Source organism: Lissotriton helveticus, chromosome 9 (genome assembly GCF_964261635.1).
Source record: "Lissotriton helveticus chromosome 9, aLisHel1.1, whole genome shotgun sequence".
NCBI classification, from domain to species: Eukaryota; Metazoa; Chordata; class Amphibia; order Caudata; family Salamandridae; genus Lissotriton; species Lissotriton helveticus.
In genome coordinates, this window is record NC_136070.1 from 1,272,093,693 (window position 1) to 1,272,109,275 (window position 15,583).

The 15,583-nt window shown below is 52.5% G+C and overlaps 1 protein-coding gene across 1 annotated transcript in view; it reads left to right on the forward strand.

The window, feature by feature from the left end:
- Positions 1–15,583, forward strand: part of LOC144780816 (uncharacterized) — a 143,128-nt gene that overhangs the window by 19,147 nt on the left and 108,398 nt on the right. Inside the window, exon 3 of the mRNA XM_078659323.1 lies at positions 2,596–2,726. Within this exon, the coding sequence (XP_078515449.1) occupies positions 2,596–2,726 (131 nt within the window). The remainder of the gene's footprint in view (positions 1–2,595; positions 2,727–15,583) is intronic.

Consider the following 15,583-nt stretch of genomic DNA (forward strand, 5'->3'; position numbering starts at 1 on the left):
TCGGGTGGCAGAGTTGGCGGGTTGTGCAGGTGGGTTGGGGGAGGGGTAGCAAAAAAATAAAATAAACTTACGGTTGCCCCAGGTCTCCGCTCCTCCTATTTGTTGTGATTCGTAGGCACCCAGGCTTCCCTGAACAATCACAACGCTGCAATGCAGCATTGTGATTGGTTTTCAGTGTCCTGGTTGGACTCTCAACCACGGAATGAGGGCCTGGCGCATGACTGGTTTGGGTGGCCAGAGAGGGACGACCAAACATTCATTGCGCACCTAGGAATGGCAAAACACTCCTCCCCTGCCCTGCCCTGCTCAGAAACCGGTCCTAGGATGCTTGATTCCGGTCCAGGGAAGGCATGGCTTGGCAGTTCGGGCTGGACTGTTCCCATGAGGCACAGGGTCAGACTGATTTGCATATAGCCATGTCTGAACTGCGGTGGAAGAGTGGGCTAAAGAACGGTGATGGATTAAACCCAGATCTGTTGACTGGGTGTGAGTGTTTGATTGGTTCAGATGCTCCGTCCATCACCACCCCCTTTTGTACTGCTCCGAGAGCAGAGCAGCCCCGTCCACCCAACCGCAAAAGCAGATGGAAGCATTTAATGATGATAACTTAAAATTATTATCATTTAATGCTTCTTCTTCACACTGCTTATACGCAGTGGGGCGACGCTCCTCAGCCATATTGGAGGAGCCGCCACTGATATACTCCCTTTCTAGTTATTGCACTGTTCCTGTTTCTGTTTCATCCCTATTTTCTTCATTTGTCACAGTTTTCTGTCTCTCTTTCTTACTCCTTTCCATCTTCTCGCTCTTATTCTGGATCAAAGTCTGATGATGAAAAACAAGTCCCGATATTCAAATGAAAGTACCTGGGGGCCCTACCCACTAGCACCGGCTCAAATTAAGCATTTCATTTGATACCTGATTATCCTTGTGAGTTGCCAAGCAGGGGTCACAGCATGCAGCTTCTTGGGGTCTTTTCGAGGTGGACTAAACGAAAGTCCTCCATTGGCCAATGGCATGTGGTCTCTTCAGTTCTTCTACGCCTGTTTAGTTGGTGATGTCTGGTGGGGATGAACTGGGAACCCATAGCAGACCTGGCAATTGTGTCGGACCAGCCATTTGGGGGTGTGGGGGGGGAGTGGGGTGGCAAGTTTAAAGCACTGCTGCTTTTGTTACTAGGGGCTGCTAGTAACAAAACCGTCCCCCACTCTTCCAGCCTCCCTGGGAAACACCCGATGCCCTCTATGACCAGTCCGGCCCTGCTGGGTGATGGACAGGACCTGTAGCACTTTTATGTAATGCGAGTGTAAGAGCGTCAAGCGCTTTAAATAAATTAATATGCAGCCTGTATGAGCTACAGTCGACTGCCCGAAGGATGAGTGTTGTGATAGTAGTAGTGTGAGCCAGAAGTTTTATATTTTGTATTGTTTTATAATTGCATTTATGTAGCACTTACTACCCTAGATAAGGCATTAAAGTAGTTTATACCGGGCAGCTCGCTGCTCTGTAACCCTCGGTTACTGGTGCTTTTCAGTGGTTATTGTTGGTTATTGGGCTTAGCCTTCTGCTCTTAAGGAAACCATCCCTGCGTTTACTCCGGTTTCTATGTGGTAGATTAAAATAACAGGAGTTAGACACGATCTTTAGAAGCAGAGGCAGCATGCCACTTTATGTAGAGGACTGGCGGTAATAACACGCGACCCACAGGAGATTACTTACTGTTCCGTTGCAGGGGTAGGACCTTTATAGGGGAGGTTGCGATCTTAGAAATGAGATGTGGGCAGTTTGCAGAAATACAATGGGCCCGATTCACAGAACTAACTTAAGACAAAATCCTAAACTTACTACTTTTGGTATTCACAGAAGTTAGGATTTTGTCTTAAGTTTGTCTTAAGACAGACTTAAGACAGACTTAAGTTAGGATTTTGTCTTAAGTTTGTCTTAAAACAAACTTAAGACAAAATCCTAACTTCTGTGAATACCAAAAGTAGTAAGTTTAGGATTTTGTCCTAAGTTAGTTCTGTGAATCGGCCCCAATGTTAGGAAATAAAGCAAACATGTGACTGACCGGGCTGTGTTCAGAGAGAGGAGGCACGCAGAGGATGGACAGAAAGTCGAGGGTCATTTGATTGAAGAGGACAGGCTACAGTTTAACGTTTTACGGCAAGATCAGTTTTCCTGGGAATACAGAGGGGGCTTTTTGAGATAGCAAACAACCTGAGGATGCAAAACTGTAGAAGGAAACAACATTATTTACATCTAAGGCAGTGACATGTTAGGCATGTTTCATAACAATGGTGCTAATAGTTTACAATTTATAACATAGGTACAGATTTGCCTCCACATCATCTGACGTGACCACCTATGATAGGAGTCTGTTCCAAGCTCTGTAGTTTGGGGGTCTCTGATAGTTTTCCTAACTTTTTGGTTAGAGGGTCCCAAGAATGCTCTTACACTAACAGACTGTGCAAGCTGCATTATATATGTTATGATTATTTTGGGGGGTGGGGACAGTTTCAGGAGCGCGGCCACCCTAATAGTCTTAGAACCAATCACCAAAGGCCGCATCCCAATGACGTCTGCTTCTGTCTCTAGGTGGAGTGTCGTTGCCAAGCACCCCGATTTCCACGTTCGCGAGGTTCAGCAGCCCCAAAAGAAGATGCGTTGTGACGCCGCTATGCCTGCCCGCTGTGACCCCCGCCATGGTCCCGCTGTCCGTCAATCAGGTAAGTGAGGACCGCCCTTGGAGCAGTGACCATGTACCACCCCTTCCCAGGAAAAGATACACCACTGGGTCTAGCCTGGAAGCAAGACCTGCCTAGAAGGGTACTAGAGTGTGCTGCCTTTGGGAGGGGCGTGGCCAGTGAGGAGGACACAGCATTGGTGGTGTGAACACTGAGTCAGGCCAATAGGGACACAGAGGCCCAGGAACCAGGAGCTTCTAGGTGTGAGTGTGTGTGTGTGTGTGTTTGTGTGCGCTCCACCCACCAATGGGGTGAGCTGTGCCTGCATGTAAGACTCACCGACCCTCCAGAACTCAAACCCCAACTACCTCTGTTTCTGCTCTTCCCTACCTACACCGTCCCCACAACCACAAGCACCGCCCCTTTTAATGTGTTTTAACTGAGGCTTATGATGTATCCAATCAGAGCCTTTACTACCCGTGACTGCAGACCCCTCACTGTGCTCCTTACTACCCGTGACTGCAGTCCCCTCACTGTGCTCCTTACTACCCAAGACTGCAGTCCCCTCACTGTGCTCCTTACTACCCAAGACTGCAGTCCCCTCACTGTGCTCCTTACTACCCGTGACTGCAGTCTCCTCACCGTGCTCCTTACTACCCGTGACTGAAGTCCCCTCACTGTGCTTATTACTACCCGTGACTGCAGTCCCCTCACTGTGCTCCTTACTACCCGTGACTGCAGTCCCTCACTGTGCTCCTTACTACCCGTGACTGCAGTCCCTCACTGTGCTCCTTACTACCCGTGACTGCAGTCCCTCACTGTGCTCCTTACTACCCATGACTGCAGTCCCCTCACTGTGCTCCTTACTACCCAAGACTGCAGTCCCCTCACTGTGCTCCTTACTACCCGTGACTGCAGTCTCCTCACCGTGCTCCTTACTACCCGTGACTGAAGTTCCCTCACTGTGCTTATTACTACCCGTGACTGCAGTCCCCTCACTGTGCTCCTTACTACCCGTGACTGCAGTCCCTCACTGTGCTCCTTACTACCCGTGACTGCAGTCCCTCACTGTGCTCCTTACTACCTGTGACTGCAGTCCCTCACTGTGCTCCTTACTACCCGTGACTGCAGTCCCCTCACTGTGCTCCTTACTACCCGTGACTGCAGTCCCCTCACTGTGCTCCTTACTACCAGTGACTGCAGTTCCCTCACTGTGCTCCTTACTACCCATGACTTCAGTCCCCTCACTGTGCTCCTTACTACCCGTGACTGCAGTCCCCTCACTGTGCTCCTTACTACCCGTGACTGCAGTCCCTCACTGTGCTCCTTACTACCCGTGACTTCAGTCCCCTCACCGTGCTCCTTACTACGCGTGACTGCAGTCTCCTCACCGTGCTCCTTACTACGCGTGACTGCAGTCCCCTCACTGTGCTCCTTACTACCCGTGACTTCAGTCCCCTCACTGTGCTCCTTACTACCCGTGACTGCAGTCCCCTCACTCTGCTCCTTACTACCCGTGACTTCAGTCAATCACTGTGCTCCTTACTACCCGTGACTGCAGTCCCCTCACTGTGCTCCTTACTACCCATGACTTCAGTACCCTCACTGTGCTCCTTACTACTCGTGACTGCAGTCCCCTCACCTACTACCTGTGACTGCAGTCCCCTCACTGTGCTCCTTACTACCCGTGACTTCAGTCCCCTCACTGTGCTCCTTACTACCCGTGACTGCAGTCCCCTCACTGTGCTCCTTACTACCCGTGACTGCAGTCCCCTCACTGTGCTCCTTACTACCCGTGACTTCAGTCCCTCACTGTGCTCCTTACTACCCGTGACTGCGGTCCCCTCACTGTGCTCCTTATTACCAATGACTGCTGTCCCCTCACTGTGCTCCTTACTACCCGTGACGGCAGTCCCCTCACTGTGCTCCTTACTACCCATGACTGCAGTCCCCTCACTGTGCTCCTTACTACCCGTGACTGCAGTCCCCTCACTGTGCTCCTTACTACCCGTGACTGCAGTCCCCTCACTGTGCTCCTTATCACCAATGACTGCTGTCCCCTCACTGTGCTCCTTACTACCAATGACTGCAGTCCCCTCACTGTGCTCCTTACTACCAGTGACTGCAGTCCCTTCACTGTGCTCCTTACTACCCGTGACTTCAGTCCCTCACTGTGCTCCTTACTACCCGTGACTGCAGTCCCCTCACTGTGCTCCCTATTACCAATGACTGCAGTCCCCTCACTGTGCTCCTTACTACCAATGACTGCAGTCCCCTCACTGTGCTCCTTACTGCCCGTGACTTCAGTCCCCTCACTGTGCTCCTTACTACCCGTGACTGCAGTCCCCTCACTGTGCTCCTTACTACCCGTGACTGCAGTCCCCTCACTGTGCTCCTTACTACCCGTGACTGCAGTCCCCTCACTGTGCTCCTTACTACCCATGATTGCAGTCCCCTCACTGTGCTCCTTACTACCTGTGACTGCAGTCCCCTCACTGTGCTCCTTACTACCCGTGACTGCAGTCCCCTCACTGTGCTCCTTACTACCCGTGACTGCAGTCCCCTCACTGTGCTCCTTACTACCGGTGACTGCAGTCCCCTCACTGTGCTCCTTACTACCCATGACTGCAGTCCCCTCACCGTGCTCCTTACTACCCGTGACTGCAGTCCCCTCACTGTGCTCCTTACTACCAATGACTGCAGTCCCCTCACTGTGCTCCTTACTACCCGTGACTGCAGTCCCCTCACTGTGCTCCTTACTACCCGTGACTTCAGTCCCCTCACTGTGCTCCTTACTACCTGTGACTGCAATCCCCTCACTGTGCTCCTTACTACCAATGACTGCAGTCTCCTCACTATGCTCCTTACTACCCGTGACTGCAGTCTGTTCACTATGCTCCTTACTACCCGTGACGGCAGTGCACTCACTGTGCTCCTTATTACCAATGACTGCTGTCCCCTCACTGTGCTCCTTACTACTCGTGACTGCAGTCCCCTCACTGTGCTCCTTACTACCCCTGACTGTAGTCCCCTCACTGTGCTCCTTACTATCAGTGACTGCAGTCCCCTCACTGTGCTACTTATTACCAATGACTGCAGTCCCCTCACTGTGCTCCTTACTACCCGTGACTGCAGTCCCCTCACTATGCTCCTTACTACCCGTGACTGCAGTCCCCTCACTGTGCTACTTATTACCAATGACTGCAGTCCCCTCATTTTGCTCCTTACTATCAGTGACTGCAGTCCCCTCACTGTGCTCCTTACTACCCATGACTGCAGTCCCCTCACTGTGCTCCTTACTACCCGTGACTGCAATCCCCTCACTGTGCTCCTTACTACCCATGACTGCAGTCCCCTCAATGTGCTCCTTACTACCCGTGACAGCAGTCTCCTCACTGTGCTCCTTACTACCCGTGACTGCAGTCCCCTCACTGTGCTCCTTATTACCAATGACTGCAGTCCCCTCACTGTGCTCCTTACTACCCCTGACTGTAGTCCCCTCACTGTGCTCCTTACTATCAGTGACTGCAGTCCCCTCACTGTGCTACTTATTACCAATGACTGCAGTCCCCTCACTGTGCTCCTTACTACCCGTGACTGCAGTCCCCTCACTGTGCTCCTTACTACCCGTGACTGCAGTCCCCTCACTGTGCTCCTTACTACCCGTGACTGTAGTCCCCTCACTGTGCTCCTTACTACCCAAGACTGTAGTCCCCTCCCTGTGCTCCTTACTACCCATGACTGCAGTCCCCTCACTGTGCTCCTTACTACCCGTGACTGCAGTCCCCTCACCGTGCTCCTTACTACCCGTGACTGCAGTCCCCTCACTGTGCTCCTTACTACCAATGACTGCAGTCCCCTCACTGTGCTCCTTACTACCTGTGACTGCAGTCCCCTCACTGTGCTCCTTACTACCCGTGACTTCAGTCCCCTCACTGTGCTCCTTACTACCTGTGACTGCAATCCCCTCACTGTGCTCCTTACTACCAATGACTGCAGTCTCCTCACTATGCTCCTTACTACCCGTGACTGCAGTCTACTCACTATGCTCCTTACTACCCGTGACGGCAGTGCACTCACTGTGCTCCTTATTACCAATGACTGCTGTCCCCTCACTGTGCTCCTTACTACTCGTGACTGCAGTCCCCTCACTGTGCTCCTTACTACCCCTGACTGTAGTCCCCTCACTGTGCTCCTTACTATCAGTGACTGCAGTCCCCTCACTGTGCTACTTATTACCAATGACTGCAGTCCCCTCACTGTGCTCCTTACTACCCGTGACTGCAGTCCCCTCACTATGCTCCTTACTACCCGTGACTGCAGTCCCCTCACTGTGCTACTTATTACCAATGACTGCAGTCCCCTCATTTTGCTCCTTACTATCAGTGACTGCAGTCCCCTCACTGTGCTCCTTACTACCCATGACTGCAGTCCCCTCACCGTGCTCCTTACTACTCCTGACTGCAGTCCCTGACTGTGCTCCTTACTACCCGTGACTGCAGTACCCTCACTGTGCTCCTTACTACCCGTGACTGCAATCCCCTCACTGTGCTCCTTACTACCCATGACTGCAGTCCCCTCAATGTGCTCCTTACTACCCGTGACAGCAGTCTCCTCACTGTGCTCCTTACTACCCGTGACTGCAGTCCCCTCACTGTGCTCCTTATTACCAATGACTGCAGTCCCCTCACTGTGCTCCTTACTACCCCTGACTGTAGTCCCCTCACTGTGCTCCTTACTACCCGTGACTGCAGTCCCCTCACTGTGCTCCTTACTACCGGTGACTGCAGTCCCCTCACTGTGCTCCTTACTACCCATGACTGCAGTCCCCTCACCGTGCTCCTTACTACCCGTGACTGCAGTCCCCTCACTGTGCTCCTTACTACCAATGACTGCAGTCCCCTCACTGTGCTCCTTACTACCCGTGACTGCAGTCCCCTCACTGTGCTCCTTACTACCCGTGACTTCAGTCCCCTCACTGTGCTCCTTACTACCTGTGACTGCAATCCCCTCACTGTGCTCCTTACTACCAATGACTGCAGTTTCCTCACTATGCTCCTTACTACCCGTGACTGCAGTCTACTCACTATGCTCCTTACTACCCGTGACGGCAGTGCACTCACTGTGCACCTTATTACCAATGACTGCTGTCCCCTCACTGTGCTCCTTACTACTCGTGACTGCAGTCCCCTCACTGTGCTCCTTACTACCCCTGACTGTAGTCCCCTCACTGTGCTCCTTACTATCAGTGACTGCAGTCCCCTCACTGTGCTACTTATTACCAATGACTGCAGTCCCCTCACTGTGCTCCTTACTACCCGTGACTGCAGTCCCCTCACTATGCTCCTTACTCCCCGTGACTGCAGTCCCCTCACTGTGCTACTTATTACCAATGACTGCAGTCCCCTCATTTTGCTCCTTACTATCAGTGACTGCAGTCCCCTCACTGTGCTCCTTACTACCCATGACTGCAGTCCCCTCACTGTGCTCCTTACTACCCGTGACTGCAATCCCCTCACTGTGCTCCTTACTACCCATGACTGCAGTCCCCTCAATGTGCTCCTTACTACCCGTGACAGCAGTCTCCTCACTGTGCTCCTTACTACCCGTGACTGCAGTCCCCTCACTGTGCTCCTTATTACCAATGACTGCAGTCCCCTCACTGTGCTCCTTACTACCCCTGACTGTAGTCCCCTCACTGTGCTCCTTACTATCAGTGACTGCAGTCCCCTCACTGTGCTACTTATTACCAATGACTGCAGTCCCCTCACTGTGCTCCTTACTACCCGTGACTGCAGTCCCCTCACTATGCTCCTTACTACCCGTGACTGCAGTCCCCTCACTGTGCTACTTATTACCAATGACTGCAGTCCCCTCATTTTGCTCCTTACTATCAGTGACTGCAGTCCCCTCACTGTGCTCCTTACTACCCATGACTGCAGTCCCCTCACCGTGCTCCTTACTACTCCTGACTGCAGTCCCTGACTGTGCTCCTTACTACCCGTGACTGCAGTACCCTCACTGTGCTCCTTACTACCCGTGACTGCAATCCCCTCACTGTGCTCCTTACTACCCATGACTGCAGTCCCCTCAATGTGCTCCTTACTACCCGTGACAGCAGTCTCCTCACTGTGCTCCTTACTACCCGTGACTGCAGTCCCCTCACTGTGCTCCTTATTACCAATGACTGCAGTCCCCTCACTGTGCTCCTTACTACCCCTGACTGTAGTCCCCTCACTGTGCTCCTTACTATCAGTGACTGCAGTCCCCTCACTGTGCTACTTATTACCAATGACTGCAGTCCCCTCACTGTGCTCCTTACTACCCGTGACTGCAGTCCCCTCACTATGCTCCTTACTACCCGTGACTGCAGTCCCCTCACTGTGCTACTTATTACCAATGACTGCAGTCCCCTCATTTTGCTCCTTACTATCAGTGACTGCAGTCCCCTCACTGTGCTCCTTACTACCCATGACTACAGTCCCCTCACCGTGCTCCTTACTACTCCTGACTGCAGTCCCTGACTGTGCTCCTTACTACCCGTGACTGCAGTACCCTCACTGTGCTCCTTACTACCCGTGACTGCAATCCCCTCACTGTGCTCCTTACTACCCATGACTGCAGTCCCCTCAATGTGCTCCTTACTACCCGTGACAGCAGTCTCCTCACTGTGCTCCTTACTACCCGTGACTGCAGTCCCCTCACTGTGCTCCTTACTACCCGTGACTGCAGACCCCTCACTGTGCTCCTTACTACCCATGACTTCAGTATCCTCACTGTGCTCCTTACTACTCGTGACTGCAATCCCCTCACCTACTACCTGTGACTGCAGTCCCCTCACTGTGCTCCTTACTACCCGTGACTTCAGTCCCCTCACTGTGCTCCTTACTACCCGTGACTGCAGACCCCTCACTGTGCTCCTTACTACCCGTGACTTCAGTACCCTCACTGTGCTCCTTACTACTCGTGACTGCAGTCCCCTCACCTACTACCCGTGACTGCAGTCCCCTCACTGTGCTTCTTACTATCGTGACTGCAGTCCCCTCACTGTGCTCCTTACTACTCTTGACTGCAGTCCCCTCACTGTGCTCCTTACTACCCGTGACTGCAATCCCCTCACTGTGCTCCTTACTACCCGTGACTTCAGTCCCCTCACTGTGCTCCTTACTACCCGTGACTTCAGTCCCCTCACTGTTCTCCTTACTACCCATGACTACAGTACCCTCACTGTGCTCCTTACTACTCGTGACTGCAGTCCCCTCACCTACTACCTGTGACTGCAGTCCCCTCACTGTGCTCCTTACTACCCGTGACTGCAGACCCCTCACTGTGCTCCTTACTACCCGTGACTGCAGACCCCTCACGGTGCTCCTTACTACCCGTGACTGTAATCCCCTCACTGTGCTCCTTACTACCCTTGACTTCATTACCCTCACTGTGCTCCTTACTACTCGTGACTGCAGTCCCCTCACCTACTACCTGTGACTGCAGTCCCCTCACTGTGCTCCTTACTACTCGTGACTGCAGTCCCCTCACTGTGCTCCTTACTACCCGTGACTGCAGTCCCCTCACTGTGCTCCTTACTACCCGTGACTGCAGTCCCCTCACTGTGCTCCTTACTATCAGTGACTGCAGTCCCCTCACTGTGCTCCTTACTACCCATGACTGCAGTCCCCTCACCGTGCTCCTTACTACTCCTGACTGCAGTCCCTGACTGTGCTCCTTACTACCCGTGACTGCAGTCCCCTCACTGTGCTCCTTACTACCCGTGACTGCAATCCCCTCACTGTGCTCCTTGCTACCCATGACTGCAGTCCCCTCAATGTGCTCCTTACTACCCGTGACAGCAGTCTCCTCACTGTGCTCCTTACTACCCGTGACTGCAGTCCCCTCACTGTGCTCCTTACTACCCGTGACTGCAGACCCCTCACTGTGCTCCTTACTACCCATGACTTCAGTATCCTCACTGTGCTCCTTACTACTCGTGACTGCAGTCCCCTCACCTACTACATGTGACTGCAGTCCCCTCACTGTGCTCCTTACTACCCGTAACTTCAGTCCCCTCACTGTGCTCCTTACTACCCGTGACTGCAGACCCCTCACTGTGCTCCTTACTACCCGTGACTTCAGTACCCTCACTGTGCTCCTTACTACCCGTGACTGCAGACCCCTCACGGTGCTCCTCACTACCCGTGACTGTAATCCCCTCACTGTGCTCCTTACTACCCTTGACTTCATTACCCTCACTGTGCTCCTTACTACTCGTGACTGCAGTCCCCTCACCTACTACCTGTAACTGCAGTCCCCTCGCTGTGCTCCTTACTACTCGTGACTGCAGTCCCCTCACTGTGCTCCTTACTACCCGTGACTGCAGTCCCCTCACTGTGCTCCTTACTACCCGTGACTGCAGTCCCCTCACTGTGCTCCTTACTATCAGTGACTGCAGTCCCCTCACTGTGCTCCTTACTACCCATGACTGCAGTCCCCTCACCGTGCTCCTTACTACTCCTGACTGCAGTCCCTGACTGTGCTCCTTACTACCCGTGACTGCAGTCCCCTCACTGTGCTCCTTACTACCCGTGACTGCAATCCCCTCACTGTGCTCCTTACTACCCATGACTGCAGTCCCCTCAATGTGCTCCTTACTACCCGTGACAGCAGTCTCCTCACTGTGCTCCTTACTACCCGTGACTGCAGTCCCCTCACTGTGCTCCTTACTACCCGTGACTGCAGACCCCTCACTGTGCTCCTTACTACCCATGACTTCAGTATCCTCACTGTGCTCCTTACTACTCGTGACTGCAGTCCCCTCACCTACTACCTGTGACTGCAGTCCCCTCACTGTGCTCCTTACTACCCGTGACTTCAGTCCCCTCACTGTGCACCTTACTACCCGTGACTGCAGACCCCTCACTGTGCTCCTTACTACCCGTGACTTCAGTACCCTCACTGTGCTCCTTACTACTCGTGACTGCAGTCCCCTCACCTTACTACCCGTGACTGCAGTCCCTTCACTGTGCTCCTTAATACCCGTGACTGCAGACCCCTCACTGCGCTCCTTACTACCCATGACTTCAGTACCCTCACTGTGCTCCTTACTACTCTTGACTGCAGTCTCCTCACCTACTACATGTGACTGCAGTCCCCTCACTGTGCTCCTTACTACCCGTGACTGCAGACCCCTCACGGTGCTCCTTACTACCCGTGACTGTAATCCCCTCACTGTGCTCCTTACTACCCTTGACTTCAGTACCCTCACTGTGCTCCTTACTACTCGTGACTGCAGTCCCCTCACCTACTACCTGTGACTGCAGTCCCCTCACTGTGCTCCTTACTACTCGTGACTGCAGTCCCCTCACTGTGCTCCTTACTACCCGTGACTGCAGTCCCCTCACTGTGCTCCTTACTACCCGTGACTGCAGTCCCCTCACTGTGCTCCTTACTACCAGTGACTGCAGTCCCCTCACTGTGCTCCTTACTACTCGTGACTGCAGTCCCCTCACTGTGCTCCTTACTACCCGTGACTGCAGTCCCTCACCGTGCTCTTTACTACCCGTGACTGCAGTCCCCTCACTGTGCTCCTTACTACCTGTGACTGCAGTCCCTCACTGTGCTCCTTACTACCCGTGACTGCAGTGCACTCACTGTGCTCCTTACTACTCGTGACTGCAGTCCCCTCACCTACTACCTGTGACTGCAGTCCCCTCACTGTGCTCCTTCCTACCCGTGGCTGCAGACCCCTCACTGTGCTTCTTACTACCCATGACTTCAGTACCCTCACTGTGCTCCTTACTACTCTTGACTGCAGTCCCCTCACCTACTACCTGTGACTGCAGTCCCCTCACTGTGCTCCTTACTACCCGTGACTGCAGACCCCTCACGGTGCTCCTTACTACCCGTGACTGTAATCCCCTCACTGTGCTCCTTACTACCCGTGACGTCAGTACCCTCACTGTGCTCCTTACTACTCGTGACTGCAGTCCCCTCACCTACTACCTGTGACTGCAGTCCCCTCACTGTACTCCTTACTGCCCGTGACTTCAGTCCCCTCACTGTGCTCCTTACTACCCGTGACTGCTGTCCCCTCACTGTGCTCCTTACTGCCCGTGACTTCAGTCCCCTCACTGTGCTCCTTACTACCCATGACTGCAGTGTCCTCACTCTGCTCCTTACTACCCGTGACTTCAGTCCCCTCACTGTGCTCCTTACTACCCGTGACTGCAGTCCCCTCACTGTGCTCCTTACTACCCGTGACTGCAGTCCCCTCACTGTGCTCCTTACTACCCGTGACTGTAGTCCCCTCACTGTGCTTCTTACTACCCGTGACTGCAGTCCCCTCACTGTGCTCCTTACTACCCGTGACTGCAGTCCCCTCACTGTGCTTCTTACTACCCGTAACTGCAGTCCCCTCACTGTGCTCCTTACTACCCGTGACTGCAGTCCCCTCACTGTGCTCCTTATCACCAATGACTGCTGTCCCCTCACTGTGCTCCTTACTACCAATGACTGCAGTCCCCTCACTGTGCTCCTTACTACCCGTGACTGCAGTCCCCTCACTGTGCTCCTTACTGCCCGTGACTTCAGTCCCCTTACTGTGCTCCTTACTACCCGTGACTGCAGTGTCCTCACTCTGCTCCTTACTACCCGTGACTTCAGTCCCCTCACTGTGCTCCTTACTACCCGTGACTGCAGTGTCCTCACTCTGCTCCTTACTACCCGTTACTTCAGTCCCCTCACTATGCACTTACTACCCGTGACTGCAGTCCCCTCACTGTGCTTCTTACTACCCGTGACTGCAGTCCCCTCACTGTGCTTCTTACTATCTGTAACTGCAGTCCCCTCACTGTGCTCCTTACTACCCGTGACTGCAGTCCCCTCTCTGTGCTCCTTATTACCAATGACTGCTGTCCCCTCACTGTGCTCCTTACTACCAATGACTGCAGTCCCCTCATTGTGCTCCTTACTGCCCGTGACTTCAGTCCCCTCACTGTGCTCCTTACTACCCGTGACTGCAGTGTCCTCACTCTGCTCCTTACTACCCGTGACTTCAGTCCCCTCACTGTGCTCCTTACTACCCGTGACTGCAGTCCCCTCACTGTGCATCTTACTACCCATGACTGCAGTCCCCTCACTGTGCTCCTTACTACCCGTGACTGCAGTCCCCTCACTGTGCTTCTTACTACCCGTGACTGCAGTCCCCTCACTGTGCTCCTTACTACCCATGACTGCAGTCCCCTCACTGTGCTCCTTACTATCCGTGACTGCAGTACCCTCACTGTGCATCTTACTACCCGTGACTTCAGTCCCCTCACTGTGCTCCTTACTACCCATGACTTCAGTCCCTCACTGTGCTCCTTACTACCCGTGACTTCAGTCCCTCACTGTGCTCCTTACTACCCGTGACTTCCGTCCCTCACTGTGCTCCTTACTACCCGTGACTTCAGTCCCCTCACTGTGCCCTTTACTACCCGTGACTTCAGTCCCCTCACTGTGATCCTTACTACCCGTGACTTCAGTCCCTCACTGTGCTCCTTACTACCCGTGAATTCAGTCCCTCACTGTGCTCCTTACTACCCGTGACTTCAGTCCCCTCACTGTGCTCCTTACTACCCGTGACTGCAGTCCCTTCACTGAAAATCCTTATCCCTTGATTCCACTGATCCAGCCTTGCTGCTATTAATATGACATTACAATGTACCTAATATTCGAGCAAGGTATTCCTCATTCGAAGCCTGCAGGCTTTCAGCTGCAATAATTTGGGCTCAGCCCCCAAGACAATGATTCAGCGGCCAGTCATCCACAAAGCACATTCTGAGTGTAACCCTGGATGCCTCACATTCTGTTCTTAAAAGAACATATCTCTAGTATCTCATTGAAGGACTGCTCTGTACAACTTCAAAGGGCTGCTTCAGACCATAAACTCTATCTATCATCTGCCATGTTTCCAAATCTCACTATGGAAGACCCTGGTACATCTTAGAAAAAGTCATTTTGTTTGTACTTGGCCCTAATGAAACTTTTAAACTAAAAATAGAAACAGCCCATATGAGATTTCCAGCCACATTCAGTTCTAAAAATGCAATGGGGATGGAATGCTGTCACCATATATTTTGAGGAATGTTTTCTGCTAAATTTAAGTCATTTGGAGAAGGTGAACTGTGTAGTCGGAAACAGGCACATGATTTTGTCAAACTGAAATATTCTACAGTCAAAGAGTTGCACAGAATCTATAGGGAGCTCTACGAGCAAACAATTGTTTGTGTCTCTGAAAATATTTTTGGGATGTGGGACTTAAAGCATTTGGGTCCACTTGGATACAAGCGGAATCTTGCAAAACAGAGACATGTTGGCCAGTTTGTGGTCATAGGTTGGTAGAATCCCCACCCCACTCTCAAAGTGATTTAATTTCAATACATTCATAAATCCATACATTTCAATACATTCAATAAATATAAATCCTGCTCATTGTCATTGAAACATCAGAGGCATTTCCTCCCAATGGACATAAGGCAATTGAAAATAGATTGCTTTACTAAAGCCCCATTGACAAAGCGTGCTGCTCAGAGGAGGGCGGAGCTCGTGAAGTTTCGCTCTGCAGAATCCCATGAAGTTACAGGAAAACTCAGCAAGATTCCACAGAGTTCCGCGAATAGGTGAAAATTGTAGGCCTGGGTGTTGAACTCCGCTCCGTTCGTGGAGTTTGCAGAGTTTTCTGCACTCCACACTCCGCACTCCGCAGAGCTCGTGGAGTGCAAGAAAACCCTGCTTTGCGTAGTGCAGCAGAGGTTTTCCCCCTCTTGCTTTCGCGAATGGTAAGTTTGCGAGCGCGAGCTGCTGCTCGGGTAGAATTTCTACGCGAGCTGCAGAAAGACCAGCGCGAACAGAAGTTTGCACTACTC